Here is a 26,403-nt window from a genome sequence, read left to right as displayed (position 1 = left end):
TTTTTTTTTTAATATTAAGTGCATTATGAGATCTTAAATGTCTCCATTTAAACATAAAGCTTTGAAGACATTTCAAGCTGCTAATGAAGTTCTTTCTTTGAGCATTAGCAGATTGAGGCAGGTTTGATTTGAGATAGATGAAGCTAACTGCCGAATCTCTGACTCTAAACAATATGCCACTATAGTTGAGCTATTCTCTAACCCTATCCTTTAATGTCGGCGCCAGTGTCTCTGTGTGTATGTGTCTGTGTCTATCTGTTCAGATAAACCCTCCACTGACACGTACTAACTAACATCACAGGTTTTCTCTTGCCCTGTCTTTCCCTCTGTGGAAGATGCACGGTACCTTAACAGAAAGTGAATACTGCCTTCTGTCCTCCTGAAAGAGCATCGATTTTTACTTTGCAGCACCCAAGGTCAGTGCGAAGAACAAGCCGGGAGGATCTTATCACCTCAGAAGTACAGGCCTCTCTCTCAGTCTATTTATTGAAGGGAAAACAAACACAAATGAAGTTGAGAACATAGCTGTGTGACTTATCTTGACCTTGCGTAATGGCAAAGCAACAAATAGCTAAATGTTTAAAGTGGGAGGTGTTTTAAATTAAAAGAAAATTGAACAATGCGTTATGATGGTACATATCTTTTCCTGTGCATGTCAGTGTTTTCAAATTTCTCTGTGCCTGCTTATCTTCTCTTTCTCAGTCGAAATGTACCTTGTAACCTAAGACTTAGCATTTCCTTGGCTGTTTTTGATATCATACTTAGGCTACAAAAGGCAACATGCACTGCCTTGGAGTCAGTCAACAAATAATAGGCTTAATCATGGCAGGTGACAGGATTTCCAAATTAATTCGCTCCCAGTGAATGACTTGAACTTGGACCAGAGTACATGAGAAGAATTAAAACTGACAGCAAAACACAGGAGGCAACGTTGTATCAAAGAGGCAATGAGGACGATGCAAATTTTCTGAATGCAAACATTATTCATCACATGGCTGTGTTGTTGGTATTTGAACACTTTCAACACCACTTGCTATCATACTTTACAGAGGTAAAGATAAACAGATACATCAACAGATAAACATGTGAATAACATGGTTAAGACAGATTACACTAATTACAAGCCAAGTTGCATTTTTCACTTACAGTGAAAATGATGCTTCTGTCAACTTGTCAGTGATGTACACAAAACATACTTTATGTTGTATTTTTCATCATTTAAAAGGAATCACATTTGATTTGATAAATAAAAAATCTTACATCATTTTAGACAAATTTTAAGGCTACAATTATTGAATAATTTATACCACTTCTGCTAAAAAGAAATTTAAATACACAAGTAAAATTCAGAGTTTTTTCTAAATTGAATCTAAATCAGACATATTGGATGAAATGGATGAATGAGGGGAGAAGGTTAAGGGAGAATACGGATGTTATCAGTCATGAGAGATGCTGATAGATGGCTTTCAGAGTCAGGCTGGTTATTTCCCTTTGTTTCCAGTCTTTTTGCGTAGCTAAGCTTGCTGGCTGACATGTCCTCTTACAACAGTTCATATGATATCAACAAAAAACAAACAGACAAAAAATCACAGTTTGTATGGTATATGAATTAGCGCCCCACGACGATGCATGTACGTACCTTAAAATAACCTAAAGTTTAATTGGTTTCACCTGGGACATGAGCACTGGTCTCCCTGGGGAAAGTCCTGTATTTGTATTTGTTTGATCCATCCACCACCCCAACTTGCCGTCTTCGTGGATTGCTCTTTTTAATAATACTTCCTTCTTCCATCAGCCTTTTTTCACATGATCACAATCTTGCCAGTAAAGTGGCCTATTCACAAATTAGATTACATGTGTTGTATACGAATTATGATGCATTATTTTTACTTTGGTATATGTAGGAACAGTGCATGAGAACAAGCTGGACAGGCTGTCTGTACTCAAGTATTTAACCTACAAATATAAGAATCCATCTTCTTGTCTAACTCTTGACAAGAAAGTAAATAGGCATATTTAATATATGTGTCAAACTATTACTTTAATATAATTTAGTGATAAATAAGTGTTATTAGCTCATATTAAACCATCGGCAATTCTTGACCCCTTCCCTCTCCATCCCAACTTTAACTTCCTCGTCGCAACAAAGTGTGAAAGCTGCTAGAAGCATTACACAAAATGTCATCCTCTTTGGCCAACTGGATTGATCCTCTCATGGCAAACACAGCATGCATTTGCATGAAGTGGACTGAATTTTTAACTCATGTCTTGCCCTTTGCCTCAGGTTGCGTGCTTGCTTTGCACCACAAGTGAATTACTCGCTTCTCATAGACAAAGATCGGAGGCAGAATTGATTTCTTAGTGGTCTGCAGTTGGCGTGGCTCACTGGTGATCCATAGTTCCCGTCCTAATTGTAGAAGTAGAAGAAAATGCAAAGCCTCACGTACAAAACAGGATTATCAGGTACAGTAATCCTGTCTTGTACAGAACACAACTGGTTTCTTGAGCAGAAAGTCCCAGACACCTAACTACAAACCTGTGTGTGCATATATTAGTCCCAGGATTTCACTTATCCATGATTAGGAATTTAACAAAGAAGGGTGGCTGTGCTGTGGAATTATGATTTATCTAAAATGAACAAGTTGTAAAAATATGCAGAATTTTCTCTGACAAAATGTTTTTACTTCTACATATATTTACCAATCTAAATCATTGCTCTATTGCTGTAGCAAGTTGTGTATACAGTGTTTCAGGTGTCTGATAATGTAAGAAAAAAGTTCAATTCTGAATCTGGCCCGTCTGACATCAGCACAGTAAATCGGCTTGAGATGGAGAACTGTAGTAGCCAGCTGCTGACTGTTCCAACAGTATGAAGCTGTTATTCTGTAGCTAGAGGGTGGCCTGACTTGGGCTCTATAGTACCTTTATGGAAGGAATTGTTACAGTAAATTGTGCTACTATGACCATTGGAGCTACTATGACCTTTTCCCAACATTTTCTGGGGGGCGGGGGGGCAAACTTTTTTCTGGTATTCCTCTCCTAATAGCACGCCCCTCATAAAGAAAACTTTTATATAGAGGCTACATCATAAAAACAAACTCTGATAAGGTCTTTGTTTTACGGTGACATTGTTTTGGAAGGAATAGTTCGACATTTGGAGAAAAACTTTTATTGCCTTTCTTGCAAAGAGCTAGATGTGAAGCTTGATCTCTTAATATGAAATGAGCTAGCAGGTGATTTGGTTAGCATGAAAACTTTAAAGGGAAAAAATAAAAGAATCAATGATACCAGCATCTCTACATAAGCATGTATAGATTCACTGTATAGTATTTTTTATCTCGTCTATGCACTCTCAATAAAGTGTTTTGTCATATCATTACAAGAAACTATATGGTATATATGAGCTATGTACATAATATTTGTAGGCAGAATCCTTGCATTATAGTTTTCATTCTTGTTATTTGTTATCTACCTCGAAGTCTACTTGTGTTGTTTGCTTTGCAGTTCAATAATGAACATGTAGCAATGTTTGTTTCATCTGTACACATACATAAATCTAAAAATGATTAAACAAAGGAGGTATTAAACATATTAATTAGTCAAATTTAGAGGCAGCGCTAGACAGATTGAAGCCATGCTAGCTGTTTCCTCCTGCAGCTATTCCTCTAACGTGACCTTCAACTTTTATCCATTATTGTTAAATAAATTAAGATTATATATAGTTAGTGGTCATAATACACCTTGTTTCAATCTGTACAATATTATTTTCAAGCAGCAAAACTACCCCAGACTTCAGGCCTGGCATTTGCAGAATCCTGATTGGACGATTACAGTGTCTCCTCATTTATGTACTTATCAAATAACCTCCATTACCAAAGAGACAATATTTCCATTTTACAAATTGCGCAGTTGGTTTGCCGTGGAGTCAGCATAATACCTCCCTGACGCTGCCATAACGGCTGTCACATGCAGGTTGTTCTTAGTAATTTAATCTAATTGCAGTGTAATGTAACTGATACTGGGGTGGCATGAGGGAAGTGAGTCTGCAGGGAAAGGGATGTAATTAATGAATTGATTACTGGAGCTCTGGATTGACAGGCCAAGATCCTGTAAAGTGATTGGTTGGGGCAATTGAACGGTAGTGGGCTTGGGAGTGGTGTGTATGTGTGTGTGTGTGTGTGTGTGATGGTGGTTCGTAGACTGTACAAACAAGGGCAATGAAAACGCCTGGGGCAGGAAATTTTGCTCTGGCCGTTGTTATAACTTTTCCACTGATAAGTACTGGCACACACTGTGTCCATATAGGGAGATGTCAAAGCATGAAAGTAGATAACGTACACTCTGAAAGGGCATCCAGATGGATCCACGCGTGAAACAGTCTTTTTGTCGAGATGAATTATGTTTGCTGTAAGAAACAGGTGAATAAGGAGGGGAATAAGGGATGGAAAGTGTGTTATGACACACCGGCATTCACAGATGTGGGCTCTTTCTCTGGGAGTGAGATATCAAAGCAGCCTGGTATTGATCCCTGGGAACAATCAATATGAAGCCATTGCACCTTTGTATTTGTTGCTCAGCAGTCTGCCTTCCTCTGAAATGGGTGATCATGACGCCAAAACAGATGGCTGTGTGTGGATGTGTGTGCACATAGTATATATTCTGTATCTTGCTGCTGGAGGTTGTGTCCTCAGTGGCCTCAGTATTCTTTTTTCGTGCAGGTTGCAATGCATGTATGTATGCTATACATGCGTGTATACATATCTAAGTATGCAAGGCTGGGTTATTGTGTGAGTGTTTGCTGCAGCAGCTGACAGATCCAGTAATACTGACAGGACACAGGCAGTTCCCATGAGGCTGTGCATGCTGACAGCAGCTGGCTAAGAAGAAGAGCAGCTGCTGATGGGCTTCCAGTACAAAGAGCCCACACTGCGCTTCCCCTTTATCTCTCTCCCCTCTTCAGACTTCTATTCACTTATTGTTGATTTCGGTTTCTTTGCTTTATTACTGATATATCCTCCCCCTTTGTCTCTCTCACTTCACAATATCAAAAACATTCTTTCTCTCCATTTAACACACGAGCCACGCCGTTAAGTCTTCACACAACTTTTGGAGCTTTAAGGAAGAGAAAGATGACAAAAATGAAAGCTTGCTTATTGATTTTTCTACGACACCCCTCATTGTCAGAAGTGATTGGGCTACCACCGGACCCGCCATGCTTGACCGACCCGTGCCTGCTCCACTTTCTCCACCATTTCTCCTGCCTTCAGCATTATCTCTTTGTATTTACTCAACATGTTTCAGCCACAAACAGGTCACTGACACACACACAAAATAAGAACACATGAACACAACGCACAAACACTCCTCTGTCGTTCCTTAGACCCGATCATTTCCTCATTAGTGGTATGTGGGAGAAGGATTTAGATGTGCAAACAGCAACTGGCCAAGTTTAATTAAAGAGGATGAGCTGTGCAAATATGCAGCTTTTTAGTTTTTATTTTTTAATTTTTTGTTCAAATCTTCCACTCATTTGAGAATGGGGAGATATTTAGATTTTACAAACTGTGTCTGGGACTAGATGGTAGCATAAGGTTAAGAGGTGTGTGTACATGTGTGAACATGTGTGGATTTTTGTATTTTTGTATATATACTGTACATAAAGGAAGACATACTATCCAACACTGCTGTGCAAAAAATACAGCCCAGTATACTCTACCAGATGATTGCACACCATACGATTTACATGTTAAACATATGGCCTGTGCCAAGGCTGGGAATAGTGTGGTCTGTATGTATTGAGGCAGAAAGTGAGTGCAAGGTGGTTGAAGCCTAACTGTCATGCAGAAGATGGGAGTTCATGATCTGTCTCCCAGGGGAGGGGGCATAGTCTGGCCTTGTGTTGAGGTAATAATACCATCTCCTTTGTCTCTGGAGCAAGTTTATGTTATGATGAAATAAATAATTTGCTTTGGACTGTCTCTAACAAATGCCATTTAATAGTTTGTTTGTTATACTTTTTACATTACACGCCAGTAATTCTTCAACCTAATTTCAGCTAATTAGCGCTAAATCCGCTGTCTCCAGCAGATTTGCTTAAGTTTTTACGGCCGTATGGACCAGTGATGTTGCTGAGCTATGAGCTATTTTAAAGCTAACACTGGATAAAGCTAAAAACTGGCTACATTAATTTACCACAAAAGTAAAAGAACAGAGGGGAGGTGTTTCTGTCTGGTATGTCAGTTTTTAAGTTAACCTGTAATCGTGCATTTGTCCATCAAACAGCAGTAGTGGACAAAGTACACAACTCTATCACTTAAGTCAAAGTATTAATAGTGAAAAGTGAAAAGTTCCTGTGTCCTATTATTACTTGAGTTAAAGTAATGGAGTACCATTAAAAAAAATCCAATATTAAAAGTATATTTTTTCAATCATAATGTTTTATTATATATTGTCACAGAATGAAAAACTCATTGAATGTGCTGCCGAGCCTATACAAATGGCAATAGAAACATGTATTAACAAAAGGACCACCAGTCTTTTCTTTAATGCAGTGGTGGGGTATCCTCATCTCCATCTGCTGCCATAGCCATTACTAACACCGCATAATGAAATATACAACCACCTGCTGATGACTTCTCCTCTCCACCTGACTACACTGATGAGCTTCCTTACCTGAGTAGTGCATGCGTGATGTAGAGGTGCGCAATCACCACTTCGACAAACAAGCCACACCCACAGAACAGTATTGTCACAGTTTACGGACTTTTGCATTTTAGAGAAGAAAAAAAATTATCCACTGACCTGAAAGCAAATGTAACGAGTAACAAGTTTTCATAGGAATGTAGAGGAGTCAAAAGTACAATGTTTGTCTTTCAAATGTAGTGGAGTCAAAGTAATTAGTTCCAAAAAAGTAATATGCAAGTACAGCTATCAAAACTGTACTGAAGCACATAAATTTACTTTGTTACTGCCCACTACTGCTATACAGACACAAATCTGCTAGAGATGGCGGATTTAGCGAAAACTAATCATCTGATATTGAGTCAAACAGACACTGGAGTTTAAAGAAACGTTATGGAGTTTTTGAACATTTCATGCCATTAGCCAGACAGTCGAAAGAGAATCTTGATTTCTTAGAAACAGAAACTTGAGAAATGTGTGATCAAATATGTATTAGTTATGTTTCTTTTTCTATTCTGATTGCATTGCTGCATCCCCAGTGTCCATTTATTGTGGGATAAAACGAAAAGACACAGTGGGAATAATGAGTTGAAAAAGTATTATTGAGTCGCCCAGTAGCTCACCTGGTAAAGCGGGCGCCCCATGTACAGAGGCTGTGTCCTCGCCGCAGCGGCTTTGGATTCAACTCCAATCTGCAGCCCTTTGCATGTCACACCCTCTCTCTCCCCCTTTAACACTCCTATTTATAATAAAGGCAAAAGCCAAAAAAAGTATCATTGACACAATATTAAGTAAAACATCAATGAAGCCCAATTAAAAACCACACTGAATCAAATTTTCCAGGTTCATTTCAGAGTCTCTGTAGCATCAAACATGAAAGTATCCTTTACAAATGCCAAAATATAAGGTCACATACAATTGGTCAAGGATTGCCAATTTACCTGAGCATACACTGTAAAATCTGAAAATTTGATCTTAAAAAAATCTTGGAAACCAATTGCCTTCAAAAGGTAAATAAAACTACAAATCATAATTTATGTGTACTTTATGTCTAAGTGTTAAGTTTATGTGAAATTTAGTTGTATTAAGTTAATTTTGTTAAGTTGTTGCAACTTAAAATTAAATGTCAAGAGAAATTACCTTGTTCTTTTCTGAGTGTTAGCAACTTCACTAAACCAGGTTAGTCTGACTTAACTTGATCATGACAAAGGATTTAGCTAACAATGAAGTTTGGAGAGCTTTGAGTTCTGACTTTTGTTAACATGTGTAAGAAAATACAAATATAAATTGACTAGTATGAAGCCGGCAGATTACAGTTATAGAATGCAGTGTATTTGGTTTACTGATGTATGTAAACTTGGGGAAAAACAATTTAATTAAACTTGTCATTTTCAAGTTGCAGCAGCTTCACAAAATTAAGTAAATATAACTTAATTTTAATATTAAACTTAACAATTAGATATAAATTTAACATATAATAAGATTAATAGTTAAATGTACTTACATTTTCCAAGGCAATCTGTTTCCTAGATTATTTTTTTTTTAGGGTAAAATGAACTTGTCAGATTTTACAGTGTACAAACTGTGCTGATGATAGAGCTCTGCAGCGTTTTTGTGCAGAGAGGGAAGCCTCAAATATCTCTGTGACATTGTAAAAATATATGAGAGACATTTTAACCTGGTTTCCCATTAACATAACATGGTTCTTTATCATGTTGTACCTCTGATGCGCATGCTGTTGACCTAAACATGGATCAGCTGTAACAACTTGTTGTATAGTGGACTTTTCACTGCATGAATACAGACGCATTGTTATTTACTTACTTTAAAGATAAAGGTAAAGTGTGCCAGGCATCTCAGTGGGAGCTGAGTGTTGGCTGTGTCTGGGCCTGGCAGCAGATCTACCTGAAGCTTGAGAGGAGGAGAGGACAACATGGCCAACAGCTGCTTGTCTGTCTGTTATGTCTACCGGCTACAACGTCTCTTGCCAAATGCATAGACTCACAATCTCAATTCCACTGTCTGTATTTCACGGTTCACTAATCTATGCTATTGTATATTTCCATTCCTCCTTTGCACTTCGTCCAGTGTTGCTTTTGAACAGTCGGTTGTGGGTGTTCAGCTTTGATATTTGGCTCACTCAAGGATTACACTGCATCTTTAGATAATGTTTGGTGTTATTGTGTTTCTAGTTTAACATAAATCAAATATATCCAAAAGGGAAAACTAGAGCTTTGAATATCAAGTCAGTGTTTACTACAAAGGTATGGCTCATTTTCCCTTGATGGTTGCTGTTTCCATTACTCAAGCTGAAAACATATCAGTTCATGCAGAATTATTTCCCTCCTTTATTCTCTATATAATTTTGAAAAGACTGAATTATTAAATGCACACATTTTCCCAGGAGTGCCAGTGCATGAAAGGAAGCATTGGATACAAATTTAGAAGAAGCATGTAAATGTGAATGCACGCACATACACCCACCTATCCACCCACACACACACACACACACACACACACACACACACACACATACACACACACACACACACACACACACACACACACACACACAAATTTCCCAGCAGTATTTTCCTCCTATTTTTCAATGATATTATTTCACATTTCTTGCATTACGCTGTGCGGTCTTCGTGCTTTAAAAGTGAGTGTTGGAAACAACAAAATATCTAACATCTTGCTGTATTTCTCCTCTCAAAGAACTGCTTCCTTCTCTCTTTTTCTCATCTTTATGAAATGGAATACAGCTCCCGCTCATTTGTCCAGTATCTTCTGCCAAAGATCTCTGAAACAGAGTGCAGAGGGTCCCATAGGACTGTCTAGAAGAGAGGAGAGCTGAGTCACAAGCAGCTGTGTTCTGCCTGCCATAACTTTGGGGAAAGCTCAGAACTGGTAATGGACATGCTGTGTTGTGCAACATGTTATGAGACAGAAACTGTACAGTAGATTTACTATAGATGATTGGATCCTGTCTTAATTATAGAGAGTGAAATACTGCAGATATTGTATTGCTTCTGTTGATTTCTCAAAGATGTACTCTGAAATGTAAAGTCCTGCAAAGGCAGTACGACAAGGATATGTCAAGAATCTGAAAACGCATCAAGCATCATGTGGTGCAAATTAGTGCCTAGAAAATATATATGGCTTCTGTAATCTTTAAGTTGCACAATATAGTTCTACTATCATGGAGGATGGAATAACAGGTTACATCCTAATGTGCTCTTTTTTGGCATGTGGTGTGTGTGGTGGTGGTGATGAAGAGGTTATGGTGACTCTGGCTTTTGCACAGGGCACTTACAGTACTTAAAGGCTTGTAAGTAATATCTCAGTATTTGTAAACAACAAGGTATGTGATGGTGAAAGTCAGTTTTTGCACATTTCAGAAAATGTAAACTTACTTTCAAAATATGTTATTCAAATCAGTTCAATTCAGTTCAGTTCAATTCAATACAATTCAGATCGCTTTATTTGTCCCCAAAGGGCAATTATAAGGCACGGAGAGTAGTACACGTCAAAAAACACTGCACAACTCACACAAAGCAAAAATAGAATAGAGGAATAAGAGAGAAATAAGACACAAAGAAGATAAAGTGCATTGCTGTTGGCAGAACTTAAAACTATAAGTTCTAAAGTGCAGATGATATTTTTTAAAAAGGTCACTACTATATTTTGAGTCTTTTTAGTGTAGATCAGAGTATCATTGGAGCAAAAGGTATATATAGGTATATATATATAAAGGCATATATATATATATATATATATATATATATATATATATATATATATTATATATGTATATACACACACACATACAAACAATTATTACAGCATAATTATAATTTTGTAGCTGTAGTTACTCTAGCCATTCTTTTCGCCTTTCTACTCCTCAGAGGGACAGTCAGGCATAACCTTTTACAATAAGGCGTATTATATATAGTTTCTACAATTACTGTAATGTCTTGTCCAATAATAAGCCATAGCATTGTCGACATGAGCACAAAGGGATGCTAATGTAAAATTATAGTAGTTTCATTAATAAAGGCATAGGGGCATAATAAAGGGAGTTTCTCAAAGTCAAATTGTAATATTGTTCTCAAAAAAAAAAGAAAGACATCACAGGCGGGTATATTTGTGCTAATAACTGTACTATTACAAGGACATGACAGGTGACTTTATGTGGCCAGAAAAAAACAATTTGATAAAGTGCCACATCTTAAACTGATATGGCAAGCCAGAGAAAGCAGAAAGGGGCGCCGTTTCTGTCATTGCCCAGCAGAAGCTCATGTTAACATATCTCCCTTCTGTCAGTGAATGCAGCAATCCGACCTCTACGTCACCGGTGTGTGGTTGTGGGAGTTGTTGTAGTTCACTAAAAGATGAGTCTCTCGTATTGGGTACAGTTGGAAAACTACAAGTTCCACATTTCACAACGCGGAAGTAGCGCGACAAAACATCGTGAGGTTGCAGCACATAGCCGAGAAGATGTCTCATGTCGTAAAGAAAAGAAAATTGGATAAAACCCGACAGGACAGGCTGTACTTTGACAGCTACACTGATGTAACTATCCACGAGGAAATGATAGCGGACCACGTCCGCACCAACACGTACCGGATGGCGATACTGAGGAACAGTGAGTCCATACGGGGTAAAGTTGTACTGGACGTCGGGGCAGGAACCGGCGTTTTAAGCATGTTCTGTGTTCAAGCCGGTGCTAAGAAAGTGTACGCTGTTGAAGCCTGCTCCATCGCCGAGCAGGCTGTGAAAATAGTCACACAGAACAATATGGAGGACAAAATTGAGGTTATTCGAGGCACGGTGGAGACGGTGGACCTACCGGAGATGGTGGAGGTGATAGTGAGCGAGTGGATGGGGTATGCCCTCCTGCACGAGTCCATGCTCAACTCGGTCCTCTACGCACGCGACAAGTGGCTGAAGCCGGGTGGCATCATCCTACCGAGCAAAGCCGAGCTGTTCATCGCACCCATCAGCGACCCGGTGGTGGAGGACCGCTTACATTTCTGGTATACCGTCAAAGACCAGTACGGCGTCGACATGTCCTGCATGTCCGACTTCGCCAGGAGGTGCATCATGAACTCCGACATCACCGTGAACTCGGTGACCGTTGAAGACGTGCTCTCCCACCCGGCCCGCTTCGCCGAGCTCGACTTGTATTCGGTCACCGTGGAGGAGCTGCGGTCGGTGAAGGGCAAGTTCCGGTGCGAGTCGTTCGGCTCGGCGGCGGTGAACGCTTTCTGTGTTTACTTCACGGTTACTTTCCCCTGCCCGGACAAGCCGCAAGCGCTCGTGCTCTCCACCTCCCCGTTCAAACCGGAGACGCACTGGAAGCAGGCGGTGCTGTACCTGGACGCTCCGGTGGATGTGGTGCAGGACACAGTGGTTACCGGAGAGATCAGCATGTTTCCCTCGGAGGAAAGCGCCAGACATATATGTATCCATGTGGACTACACGATAGGAGAGCAGAAAAGACAATCCAAGACTTTTTCCATCCCTGACTGGAGCAGCGAAGCTCAGTCATAGTTCAGCATCAACATTTAGTGTTATAGTTTATTCACCAGGCAGCACACTCAGACCCTTCGATTATTATCTGTCACTAAGATTCCCAAACCTGCTCACTGAGTTTTGGAAGTGGAGCAATGACTGTGTGGTGCTTAATGATCTAAAGGCTATGATGCAACTATGATACAAATGCATGATGGGCCTGCAGCTAACATACTCAATAGGTTTTGACCCATCTCTCTAGGCTAAATCATAGTGCATTTTTGGAGCAGACACAAACACCACTGAGTGTGTTGTTTATGTTACATGTTCATAGTTTGGAGTCGTTTATGTCTTGTTCAAGCTTGTTTTTAGGCCTAATATAATAATACACCTAAATTGTAGAAGAAATAAATGCATATCCTTAACACCTTTCATATGCATTTTTTTCACTCAATGAGACCAATATAAGGTTATGACAGTATCATTTTGAAATGCATTCCGTTTTTTTTTAGTGATTTATAACAAATAACATACTTATAACACATTGCATCAGTAGTAAGTAGGATTATGACTAACCATTGACTTCTCAATTAATCATTTGGTCTATAAATTGTTAGAAAATGTAACAAAAATGTTTGGTCCAATCAACGGTCCAAAACCCAAATACTGTTGATTTACTATTACTAACAGTAATACTAACTGTACTTACCGATTACTACACTAGTGCAGAAAAAAGAAAAAAAGGCAAAATCCCTTCAGTTCGGTCATTTTGAATCAGAAGTCCCTGTAATAATTGTCAAACAGTTGCCGCTTAATTTCTATCAATCCATTAATCAATTAATCAGCTAATTATTTCAGTTCCTGTAGGTTCTAACAGTTTTATTCCTAGACTGGAAAAAACATTTGAAACAGCATTTGCAGCATTTGGCCATAAAAGCATTCTTGCTAATGAACAATTTTAGGTGTGTGTGTGTGTGTGTGTGTGGTTTCATCTGAGCTTTTTACAAATTGTTGAATATATTCAACACCATGCTGCAGACATCTGATATTCTAATAAATGTAATCATGCATATTGTGTGCAGTCTGATCAAAATGCTGCATTCATATGAGGATTAGACCAATATATTGACTTGGACAAGCTGCTGTCAGGCAGGAGGTGTTTTACATTGGCTGGTTTTCAGTTTTTAAAAACAAACTAAATTGGCTCATTATTTTGGTTTAAAACTAGCACACGCTGTCATCTGGTGCCAAAAACCACTGACTTTATCCAAAGTTGTAATTCTGTTGCAGCATGCTGCAAAGTAGCAAAGACTGTGTGCAACAAAGTATTTTCTTTCTGGCTAATAAGAATCGTGCTTTATCCAAGTTGTGAAAGTTTTTATCATTAGCAATTATCAGAATTAATCTTTTTTTTTTTTTTTAATGAAAGTTTATAGTTTTATTACCATGCTTATCAATTTATCATCATGCATATAAGAAAAACTGTAATCTGCTCACTATCAGTCATTGATTCACTTTGTATGACTTTAGAGTCGGCAAACAATAAGTGGGTTTGGGTTTTGGCAGATTATATTGCGGGGAGTATGACTGGCACCTGTGTTTCAAAGAAAATTATTGACAAACTACATTGACTATTGGGATGAGAAATGGGAACTAGACTCTAATAAATGGTTTGACTGTGTCATGTGTCATGTGTCATGAGTCCTGACTCAAAACACAGTAGCTAAGTACAGGAAGAATCCTGGGCATGTGTTTGCCACGGCTTTATTTATACATCCATACTTTTCCCCGAGGAAACTTCAGCTTTACACATTTATTTGAAATTACTAATTGCGAATGCACTATGCTTTAAATGTAGGTCCGCTTTTAGGAGAACTGCCCTGCTTTCATTAGGTTAATTAATACTTTGAAAAAGCTGAGTTTTTAGCCTGATACGGTCCAATATTTGAGCATGATACCAAATATGTTTATGTTAAATTATGACAAATTGTGATTTTGTCATTATTTTGTTTTCTGAGTGAAAATAAAAATTTGAACAAAACACTAGCAAAATATGTTATAAACTTATATAAATATTTTGTTGTCAACCAGTAATGTTAAAGTCATAACTGTAATTTTAAGACAAAATATGTTAAAAAAATCGACATTAAGTCAAGAACAACTGAATAATAATTCTATTTATGCTTATTAATATTATAATATATATATATATATATATATATATATATATATATATATATATATATATATATATATATATATATATATGTTGTTTTATTTAATTATCATTATTTTTGGAGGCACATTATTATTATGTTTTGTTTTGTTTTTTAATATTGTGTTACTCTCAGGTCAAACCAAGGACAATATGTTGATTAAACATTTATGTAACTAAAGTAGACACTGGACCGAGCTGATGAAGTCTATTTCAGTGTGCATTGAATTTGAGCCATAAGATGTGAATGAGCAGAATAAAGCGCCTTCTCTGCATTTCTAATTATACGGCAGTTAATAAATACACATAAATTCCTGGAGACGTCAGATGATAATTCATCTTTTACACCCTATCATCATTTGAAATATGGTGTTCATTTGTTTCAGTGTCATCAGTACAAATGTGAACCCACTCTGTAATGAACACATTGGAAATTAATCACAAGCTATAGTGTCTACAAATCAAGGGCATTGTCTGTCAGTTTAGGAAAGAGTGAATAATGGCTGAATTGCATTTTCAGCTGCAGACGCCTAGCCTCTGGTTTCCACTCGGATGAACTATATTGCAACATTTTAAGCCTATGAAGAGAAAAACACACATCCAAAGACTGTGTGTGAATCAGCAAAAAGCGGATAGATTAAACACACTGCTTGCTGGCTTTTTAGAATGACATCAAACAAGCTGATTAACTATTAGTTCTGGTCATAATGAATCTGAGAAAGGCGGCTAAAGTCATCCAGCCCCAAATCAAAGCCTCTTGAAATGATCTGAAGTGTAAATCTGGTCTTAAACTGACTTCAGTGGTTTTCTTGACCATAATTTTTTTCTCTAAACATAGAAGATTTGGCACTTTAACATTTCTCAGATTTGCTAAAAAGTTTTTTTTAAAGGAATATTGTCTATCACAGCACAATAAAAAAAGGGCCTTATGTAGCAGATATGTAAAATTTTACATCGCTATAATGTTGTTGTGGTTATGTTTAGGCACAAAAATCACTGTTTGTGTTTTAGTCTATGTTTTGGCTTAAAATACCTGGATTTGGTGGCACAGTCATGGCTGGAAATTATCATATGTCTTGCTAAAAATCAGCCGGTTTGTTGTTTGTTGGTCTTGAACAGTTGTCTGCAGCTTGGTAGCCACCTTGCAATCCAAGTACGAGAAAAATTTGGTATGAAATGTTTCTGCAAACCATGGATAAGTTTGTGCATTATTTTGTAGTTGATACATTGAAACTTGGTGTGGCTAGATTTAAGCACAAAAAAACACTTGTTATGGTAAGAAAAGGTCATGTTTTGGCTTATAAGACCCATGTTTTAGTGGCTCAAATGCTACAGGGAAATGTTGTGATGTGCCTGTAAAAAAAACAAAAAAACAATCAGTTTGGTGCCACATCCACTGGTGGAAACACTGCAAAGGGTTGCCAAGACAACCAGTGGTGTTTTTTGTTGGTTTTGAACATTGCAGCTTGGCCTCGCATAGGTGACATTCCATTCACCATCGCCTTTACATCCCAGTGAGAAAGTTGGCTTATATAACGTCGCTTCAGAAATGACGTTAGAAAATGCTGATATGATACATTGTAAATGTAATGTTTGTGGTGTGCAGAAACATACAAACACTGCAGATATTTTCTCCCAGGGCTGGGCTGTGTCGCGCTTAGGCGTCACACCATCCATCATCTCCTCCACATACTGATGACAAAGTCAGCTCATATAAACATAACCATACCTGTCACTTTAGAAACGTTGATACAAAATGTATGAAACGTATGAATGTAATATATCGGTTTTTGCAGAACTGTATAATACCAACATTTCCTCTGACACTGGGCTGCAGTATGAAGTTGATGTTTGTGTGAGACATAAGTCCCACATTGAAACGTGAAGCAAAGCAGAGACGTGAAACTAAGACATGGCGCCATGCTTCAAAAGTTTTGTAGGGAAGTCAGCCACCTCAACACTGATGACTGATTGAAATAGAACAGCTCTGTAGGCTTTGCGTGCTATTTAACTCAAGACACGAGATCCTCGGTTACATAAGTGACAGCAGCTGCAACCTCAAACAATAAACAGCACAGCAATCAAACTCATGATGCATGTGATCAGTGTACAGTTAGAAAACACAAACAGTGGAAGCTTGTCAAGTAGAAAGCAGTCCTCCATGAAGTCTCTCCTGTCACAGCTTACTGGAGAAAACCGCTTCTGTAGTGTCCTTCAGTTATACTGTTCAGGAAAGTTTATGTAGAGCTAAAAAACTAGGCATTTAGTTACTCATTGCTCCCTATATTACCATAGTCATCAGCTGGGTTTTTGGAGCATCTTTTGTCTTGACGAACAAGTACATCTGATTGTAAATAAAAACACATGCAGACATTGAAAATTGTGTCAGGATGTCAGATTGAATGTCAGATTTCAAACCCTAGGTAAGATGAATGAAAGGGAAAGGAATTTCCACGTAGTGATTTGACAGGAGAATAACCCACTTTTTGCAATTAATATCAGAGCACTAGTCGTGTTAGTATTGGCTTCCAGGTTTGCAGCTGTTGTTTCATACATGCCATTGCAAAACATGACTTTCAGTGCAATGGAAGAGATCGCTGGTAAAAAAAAAAAAATGCTGTGTTTCTGACACTTTAATCAAACAAAATCTTGTTCTACCACATTTGAAATCCAGAGCTTCACGGTCAGTGGCTGACAGACGTTGCAGTCACAGCCATTTTAAAGTGTGTAACCCATGTACACTCTTTCTCTTTCAAAAGTCAAGCAGTCAGACTGACTGAAAGCCGTGGTTATGACCACATCTGACCAAGGTCAGATTCTTGTTGTCAAATGTCAAACAGGATTTTTTCTTGGGTCATTGCTCTGCTGTGAAAGGACCATACAGTATGAGGTGGGTCTTTCAGTGTCTTTGTTGCCCAAGGAGCGCTTTTGTGTCAGAGAGAGACAGAAATAAAGTCCTACGCTTTTCATTCAAATTAAATTCTACACTTGCAGCTGGCCTAATGTGCACGTACAGTGGCTGAATGTCTCCTTCTACAGGTGCCTAGTTTAAAAAAAAAAAGGAGTCTAGTAGACAGCACAAAGGAAGGGGTCTGGAGAATGGAAATGTCAAATGCAGCGCAGGCAGCCACTGTTAAGCCTGGAATCACGCTCATGCATGCATGGCCACTCTTGGCTGCTAAATGCTAAACTAATTGTGATCCATTCCTGCCTGAAATGGTTTGGAAAACATTAGAAACAAGTGTTGAAACTTGAAATGGGATTATTTGTCTTGCATCGCGCAGCAATTTAGGAGCCAATCAATAGACAATGTGCTTAATCTAACTGATTTCAAGACTCATTGTTCAATGCAGGACTGGTGGATGAGACTGAGCGACAACACGGTCCAGGCCTCAGTGAATCAGTGTCAGAGTGCATCCAGTAGTCTTTAGAACCTGTGTTTCAACTTTTGGACTATAAATGTAATGATTTGTGGGTTAGGAATGAAGTGATGCGTTCTAGGAAAATTAATGATTTCACAATTTTGTATAATCGTGTTAACAATTAAATCACAAGCTCAGTTCAGCATTTTGGATGTTACCATCTTTATGGGGCCAGAAGTGACCATATTTGGATCAGCTGTGGGAGAGTGAGGGTTGATCTTGCTCATAAATTGTGGCAACACCTCATCTTGTCTCTTAAGCAGCCCATTATATATACCTAACTTTAAATGCATATAGTTAGTTATATAATAGCATAAAACAGCAAACGCCCAGCGACCCAAAGGGTCAGGGTCCCCCATGGCCTCCACTTGCAAAATGTCAGCTACTGACCAGGAAGAGACTCAAAATGTCCACAACCAAACAAACAAAAAAATACCACAAAGATATGCAAAGTAACTGCAACAGACTCAAAAATAACTACAAATCAGGCAAAACAACCACAAAGACACAAAAAATGACACAAAAACTAGAAAGAGACACGAAATGACTATGACAAAAAAAAACTTTGGAGACGCAAAATCATTTTTTAAAAAATAGACACAAAACCACAAAAAAATCCATAATGACGACAAAGAGATGCAACACCACAACAACTACTTGTGTGTCTTTCTCCTTGTTGAGAGGTTGTGGAGCCCTTTGCGTATATACCCACGGACCCTTTCCTTGGGTCCTTGGGCCCAAGAAAAAAGGGGCAACATATTTAAAAGGCTTAGTCGATGAAAGCACAGGCCATATTGGTTTCCTTTCTACACATGTGAGGAGGAACCAGCCCAAGGAGAAATTTATATATAACTGTGGGAACATCTTTGCCCACACAGTGATAGTCACTCAGCAGAAGCATACAAATACAAAGGTGTACAATATAACCACCACAGCAGTAATAAAAAGCAAAGCACAGTGGTACACAGTATCCAACATCTTTGGACACTGTCCAGGTGCATTAATGAGAGCAGAACTGGGATGAAGAGGAGAGTACCACTTTCTCTTGCATCTGAGGATTTCTAACAAGGTTGTAACAGTGTGCATTGGTCACAGGAGTGATTTCAAAAAACTCACTAGAGACATAAGTGACAATGTAAACATCAAGTCACAAGTCAAAGAAATACACAACTTGCAGTTACATGGTTTTTATGTTACAGCAGTGATATGGGTTTGTCCTTGAGATGTCAGCCTGTAGAAAGATGGGAACACAGTGTACAGATCCTCACATCTGTGTCCACCACAGCCATTCAGCTCGTTTTACACGGCTCCCCCTGCACCGCCCTGAAAATTCGAATATATGGTCTGATGTCTGTCTTAACAGCACTCCATTTAAAAATAACAGCCCTGATGCCACTGCAACACAATGACAACCTGACTTTAGAGAAAAAAGTACAATATTGGGCTTTTTACCATATCACTAAAATGGAAATATGTAAACCACTTCACACGTTGTAGCATCAATGGTGCTGCGAGGTGATGGATATCAGGGTCTCTCACCTCCATGTTCAATACCTCGCTGTCACCTTGCTAAAATCAAATAGTGCCCTCTGTGACTAAAGCTATGAATTATGTATTCTAAAACTAAAATAGGAAAATGTAAATCTCCATAATGTAATTGGGTTTGAGATAATTGTCAGTAGTGTTGGAAGGCCATTTAAATTCCTGCAGGAAATTGTTCCTGTTAGTGTTTGTAGTGACCAGATTAACATGCACATGAAAACTCACTAAGGGTTGTATAGTATAAATCCTAAATCTTCACTCTTCACTTAAAAGCTGGGGGGAAATCATTGAGCGTGTTTCTGCAAAGCTCATTTTCGATCGCTGCTGAAACCTGACTGGACTCTAATCATGGCCACTCATTCATCCTCGTATGCTAATGACACCACAATAAGCCAATAGGATTCATTTCCCACACTCGCTTACAGTAACCAATATTTCTGTCAGCATATCCTGTGAGTACAATTTAGGAACACGGTATTGACAAAAGCTAATTTGGTGGCGAAGCCCCAGAGAGGTGGACTTCATTTCTCTGGGGCCCAGCAGGCCAGACCATTTGTCATCATTATCATTAGCAACAGGAGCTGACCCTTGTGCCTGCTGCTAAACCCCAAAATAACTGTCCCGCTGTATGCTCCTATATTTTTTTATCAACTAGTAAAACAGTACACTTATTTAAATGAGAAACAGTGTTTATTCTCGCCTTGAGCTGTAAATCTCTGCCAAAAAAAAGCCACTGCCTATCACAAATGCATCCAGCTGAAAGCAGTGAGGCGTGACTTCATGGACGGACACACATCGTACAACAAGGACAGATCTGGACGGCTCCTGTTAAGAAAGTAAATCCCAAATCACTCGCAGGGGCACGTAAATCTGAACGGGATGGCCCCGATTCACAATCAGCCCGAGGCAGACGGCTCCCAGCCTGTGAGCAAAGTACAAATCCAGCAAACTGTGTGGCCACATTCCCCCTCCCCTCACTCCTGTCTGCTAATCCTTTTTCAATCATGCACTTTTTGGATTATGCCGCTATGTAATTCTTCTCAGGTATTGTTTTATAACTTAATATGATATTTCAATGTGGGTGGGTTGGGTTATGGGTTTAGGACACCGTGCACAATTGGATAAGCAGCAGAGGTCTGCAGGCGGCAGATTGGAGCGCAGGGTTAGTGGCAGGCTGAAAGAAGCGTGATAAAGCTTTGACACAAAGTCCAAATGCAGCAGGTGCATAAAGGTGCTGTGACTGACCTGATTCAGTCCTTTCCAAGGCATCCCATTCTGCAATGTGAACCCTACATTTGTCCAGACTCTTACTAAGTGTCTCACCTCCCAGGGAAAGTTAGGATGCTTTGCATAGTTGGGCCGATTATAAAAGAAGTAAAGATAGCAGCTCTGGAGACACCATTTTGATTCACCTTGTCTGTATGATGTGAGCAGGAAAAGTGCACAAAGTTAAAGTGATGATTGCAAAGAAAACATTTCCTTTTTTATTGGTCTCCTCAGTTTTATGCAAGCTTCACTTTGTCTACAAAAAGTGTAACTCCTGAAAGCTATACAAGATGGAAAACTCTTCTCTGAAATGCAAAGATTCAAACTCTTTATTGCAATGTTTTTGTGACCTAAACTTTAGATGACTAACTCTGCAGTTTCTACCTACCAACATTATTGCATAAAAAAGTAATCTGGATCAATTTATTGATTTAGTGATCAACAATACAATATTATCAATGTAAAGTGGAAACATCGATACACATCGTCATCTTAAAGATACACTTTTCTTTTAAAATTTCTATGGCACATCTGTGCAACATTTCCAAGCAAACAATGGCCTTCCGAAACATTAAAGAGTCTTAGCAGTTTAACAGCAAATATCTTATTATTGTGCAAAGAAATGATAAAATATCGTATCATGATGAAACTCGTGATGTACACCCTTAGAAAGATTATACCAGCTGATGAATTTGTCCATATCATCAGTGATCAATGTGACAAAATACGTTAACAAAAGTACTTTTCTTCAGCAAAGTTTTTAAATACTTGCACTTGATTTCATTATTTGCATTTTATGTTACTTTATACTTTTACTTTACTCCATGTCAAGGATAAATATTGTACTTTTTACTACACTACATGTATTTTACAGCTTAAGTTACTTGTTATTGGCTAGATTTAGGTTTGATATACAAATAAATCAGTTTATAGAATATGGTGCAATTTTGTAAATTTAACTACTAAACATTACTACTACTACTTAACGACTAAAACACTAAACTACTTCCAAATATGCATTATTGTGGGAGCGCAATGTGAATGAATATTCTTCACTTATTATGTATTAAGATATTGATATATATCATGATGTGATGAATCTTTTAAATGAGATTACATTAAGAAACGGTATACAGTATTAATACCGTAACCAGATTGGAGTGTCACTTTCACAGTCCAGTCAATTACATGAATGATCATGGGACTTCATCACATGGGTACCAATAAGTCTATAAATAAGTCTATATATAGAGCAACACCACTTACAGTGATATAATAACACCAGAATAAAAACAGAAACATTAATAGCATAAATACTTTGTGTAAACAGTCTCACAAAATCTCCGTTGGTTGACAAAGTTCTACCTGGTGTATATCATTATATTGCCCAACCATGTATCAGCATTAATACTCCACAATACTTTACGTACTTTTCCCTGCTAACACTTTTTTACTTTTAATTGAGTAAAAATTGGAAAGCAAGATGAGTGCATTTTTCATTTCTGTATTGTGTAAAGAGTCTGAATGCTTCTTCAGAGGTCACCACAGTCTGTTCTGCAGTCTGTCTCAGCCCTGTGCACTCTCAGATTTAGGTTGATGACACCGCTGCATTTTACCACATAAAACTGTATCGAGCACAAGCTTAAACACAATATTTCTTTATGAATAACCAGCCCTCCCCTTCTCCCCCTCCCCCCTCTACTGACACACACACACACACACACACTCCTCCGGATGAAGGCAACATTACCCTTCATTGAACAGGCGTAAAATCCAATACCTCTATGCCTGGCGTCCGCCAGACAGGGATGTACAAAAACAGCTTTACCCATCAATTTTCGAATAACCAACATGAAATATGACAAGAATAAAAAAGAAACTTAACAACACACAAGGGTAGTGGTAAGATATTGGAACACGGGGCCACGTGATTATCGGTCTCTCAAGTGAAGAGCAATCTATTGAACCCACTGATGGATTAGAGGACACATGGTCTTGTTGTGTGTGTGTGTGTGTGTGTGTGTATCTATGAAATATCCTCCACATTCAAACACATCCTCCTTTCATTCTGACCTCTATCACATATTCTTTGACACATTTCAGTCATAATTTGTTAAATATACACAAGATAACAGTGTTTAAGCACTTTAACCTTTTATAGGTGGCAGTCTTCATTTGCAGAGTCACTGTGTAAACCCAATCTGCCTGAGCATAGTGTTTTTAGGCCCGGAATAAAACTGCTTAACAGTCTACAGATGAGCTTCAAAAATGTATTATGAGTGAACATATTACACTGTCATTGTATTGAGTCAATAAGAGGGAATTAAATGTGCTCTTCGGTAGCTTCCCACTGTGCACTCCTTCTCCTAGTCACTAAGTGACTTAGAAAAAGAGGTTCATGCAAGGCAAGTTGCCCTTGGGCTCACAGAGGAGAGGAAGAGAGAGGCAGCTGTGTGAAGAGCTGTCTACACAGCTGAGATAGCCGACACTGTAACCTGCTGTCCAATGTTTCACTAATAAACTTCAAGATGAGTTAACTAACATCTAAAGTCTCCCATAAACCACAATGACTACGTTCCTCTACTTTTTATCGGTTTGCAATGGTCAGTCTTCCTATAGAGAACATAGACAGGTTCCTATTGTGCCACAGCTCCGCCCCCTTTTTATTATTATTATTATTATACATTTAAAAAATCTAAACTCCAGGTAAATTGTGTAGTGCAGTGCATGTGGAGATCACTAGTGCATGAAAAAATGAAGAAAAAAAACCAAACAACAACAAACTTCCAATGCAGGACAAAAACAAGGAAAAAAAATTATTATTTATTATTGTTGACGTTTGATAGCTAACTTTTGTTATGTTGATTTCTAGCTCTTAGTGTTTTCAATAAATATAAAAGATATTTAAAATTATGATTATTTTTGGGGGGTGGGGTGGGAGGCTTGCCTTGTGTACCAAACTTGCCATGTCCGGCTCTGGTTTATTGTTAAACCAATAATCAGCTCAGTTTGGCTTGTTATTGAGATTCTGGCTTTCAGGATATACTTAACTGGCTCACGAGCTGCCATCCTCTCTGCTTAAACTGCTCAGAAACATATTAAGCACTGGCATCATATTTTATACTTTAAAAGACCAAACAATATTAGCTACATAGTCTCATCATTGTATCTTTGTGTTGGATTTCTTTACTGATTTTCTAGCTTAAAACTTCCGCTGTGATATTGTTTTGTCTGTTACAGGCTACTGTACTGTTCTGCCAATTTTCCATTTCCTCAATGTCGATACAAGTCATAAATTTCCTCAAGTGTTGCAGTTTTAAACATTACTTTATTATTGTCAAATCAATATTTATACCTCTAAATAATGACTCTAAACAGCAAGAGTATGTTCAAGGAGAGTGACAGTCTCTATCTGGCAGCAGTTGCTCAAATTGACATGTTTGCCATAATCCTCTTTGTTTCCTGTGTCTCAGGGATGTGGTTTTACACCAGTTTCTCCTTCTGTTTTGTGCAATAAAGCAATTTCCATCCATGCCACAAAGCAATACGACTGATCTCCCATAAAATTGCTGTCTCTGATGCCACATCTGATAGTTAGATTTGCTTGTGATCTCAGTAACTTGTCACAATAAAATGTGTTTCAGTGGCGAAGTGTAAGTGAACGTTTTAGAAAACGGGATAACTGCAGCAGTTAGAGATGTTTCTGCTCATGGCTGCTCTGAGCTGCGGCTCACAGGCTTCACAAAGAAGCAAACTTCAGGTGAAAGTCAGTTGTCAAACGCTCACCGCCTCATTGTGTCTGAGAGCAGCGAGTCTGGTCACTCTCTGCTCTCGTAGAGCCTCTTGGAATCTTAGTTTTACCATCCGCTTCGTTTTAAGCAACTTAACAATTAAAAAAAAAAAAACACTCGGAGGATTTGCTCCTGTCGTCTCTACTTGTGTGTCCGACTCTAAGTGACGTTGCGCCGGTACCAGGAGCTCTCCTCCATTCCCCGGGAGCGGCGGAGACAAGCTGGTCGCTTTCACGGCGAGTCCCCTCGTTCCTGCGCCGTGCTAAGATGTCCCGTTTTAAAGCGGATTTATTTGTCTGCAACAGGCGACATGAGTGGCTGTCCTCGATGGTATGAAGCACTGAAGACAAAGGTGAGAGTCTCAGGCAGCTGATTTCTTTTCATTTCATTGCTCTCCAACCGAATGCCGGAGCGCGTAAACTTTTGAAGCTTCGCCACGACGCGCGCCGAGTGGGTGGCCAAATTGTGCGTCGTGATTAGGGAAAGTAAGCCGACTATTTTGAGAACAGATGCTATTTTTTTCATGGTTATCTTAGTCTGCTTTCACTCAATATACTCTGGCTTTTCCATGCGTGGGAAAGGGCGCATTTGGTGCGATTTAAAAAAAATGAAGAAATCAGGTGGAGCTTAAATATTGTTGCCTCTATAAAGGAAAGAGTTTTTTTCTTCGATTATTTTCTTCGTTTTTGCATTTTTGTGCACAACTCACCTGTATATATACGTATATATGGGGCTATTAAGGACACATGGACGCGCTGTGAGCGCACAGGGACAAGCGACACTGCATTCCCACATCTAAAGTCATTTAAAATGAATCAGTCATGCTCTGTACACATTATAACACATGAGTCCTTGTCATTTGTAGACAGCGCTCTTGTCATCCAATTGATTTTTATCTCTAATGCTGGAGAACCATCTTTAATCTTAATCTCATCTTTTGTCAAACAATCTTTGATTGCAACAAGACTTTGACACACGCTTTCTGTGAGCTCTCTCTCTCTCCGTCTTTCTGATGAAGCCATTGAATGTTACAAGCGTCAGGTTGGGGGTGAAATGTGCGGGGGTGATTATTAGGGCCTCTCTGGGCCTATAGGCTGCATGCAGTCTGTAAGCGTCGACACATTCAGCTGTGCGGAGGCTTGTCAACCTGCTGCGGGGTTAACCTGTGCGCCGTGACCTGACTCCTGCTAGCACCTTCCTTCTCTCTCACTCTTATAATAATCAATTAAGGTGTGAGAAGACGGTGCACTCACCGGAATTGACATTAGTACTCGTTAGCAGTTTTATTGCAGGGTGAAGCAGAAGTGTTAAGCCCTGTCAGTCAGGTAGACGAGTTTGTCACAGCAGGTCTGTGGGTTTTATTTTGTGTAATAATAATGAATGCAAGGCCCCCTTTTCTCTCATATTTACTCATTTATTGCCCAATTATTCGCGGTCAGCTGAACACTTATTTTTTAGCACGATACCATCGTCGACTTTGTACTAGAGTGGCAAATTCCTTTTTTTATTCCTTAATTTACACCTACTTGGAGTTTAAATAACTTAATATATGTGGCAAAGATAGTAAAATTACCTAAAATAAAAAAATACCTGAGTTAAAACACTTTTTGGAGCAATTACGCACCACTCTGACTTGTTCCAAATACTTCATATATGACATTTACTTTATTAGATGCATAAAACGATTAGTAATAAGCTGAATTAGGCAGTGGGATGCCCGTTCAGAGCGGATTTGGCAGCCAAGAAGGCAGAAACATAAATGCAATTACACTTTAAATATCATAGTTTTTGTCCACGCTCTTGGTTGGCTGCCCGGTAATAATCGCCATCTGGGAGGAAGCGATTTTCTTTCTATTTTACCCGGATGCAATAATTCATTTGAGACTATTAACGCGCGCATTTGTTGGATAATGTAACGCGATCAGGCGACTCGAGTGAACTCCACTAAAAGAGGTTCAACTAGAGGCGA

The 26,403-nt window shown here is 38.7% G+C and overlaps 2 protein-coding genes across 3 annotated transcripts in view; both read left to right on the top strand.

Moving 5' to 3' along the window:
• Window positions 1-26,403, top strand: part of ntng1a (netrin g1a) — a 172,311-nt gene that overhangs the window by 22,274 nt on the left and 123,634 nt on the right. Inside the window, exon 1 of one of the 2 annotated variants that reach the window (XM_042510272.1) lies at window positions 24,611-24,786. The exons of the other annotated variant lie outside the window; for it this stretch is intronic. The gene's annotated coding sequence lies outside the window, so the exon portion shown is untranslated. Of the gene's footprint in view, window positions 1-24,610; window positions 24,787-26,403 lie in introns of those variants that run through there. 2 annotated transcript variants of the gene reach the window in all.
• prmt6 (protein arginine methyltransferase 6) lies at window positions 11,170-12,671 on the top strand. The gene has a single exon (XM_042510280.1). It carries the CDS (start codon window positions 11,182-11,184, stop codon window positions 12,235-12,237), a length of 1,056 nt encoding a protein of 351 aa, XP_042366214.1. The 5' UTR covers window positions 11,170-11,181; the 3' UTR covers window positions 12,238-12,671.

The sequence above is a fragment of the Plectropomus leopardus genome, chromosome 21 (assembly GCF_008729295.1).
Source record: "Plectropomus leopardus isolate mb chromosome 21, YSFRI_Pleo_2.0, whole genome shotgun sequence".
Taxonomy (NCBI): domain Eukaryota; kingdom Metazoa; phylum Chordata; class Actinopteri; order Perciformes; family Serranidae; genus Plectropomus; species Plectropomus leopardus.
The sequence above is the reverse complement of the archived record's forward strand: the minus strand, read 5'-3'. Positions and strand labels throughout refer to the sequence as shown.

Coding starts and splice junctions, on each gene's coding strand:
- prmt6 (XM_042510280.1), top strand. CDS start 11,182: ATGTCTCATGTCGTAAAGAAAAGAAAATTGGATAAAACCCGACAGGAC.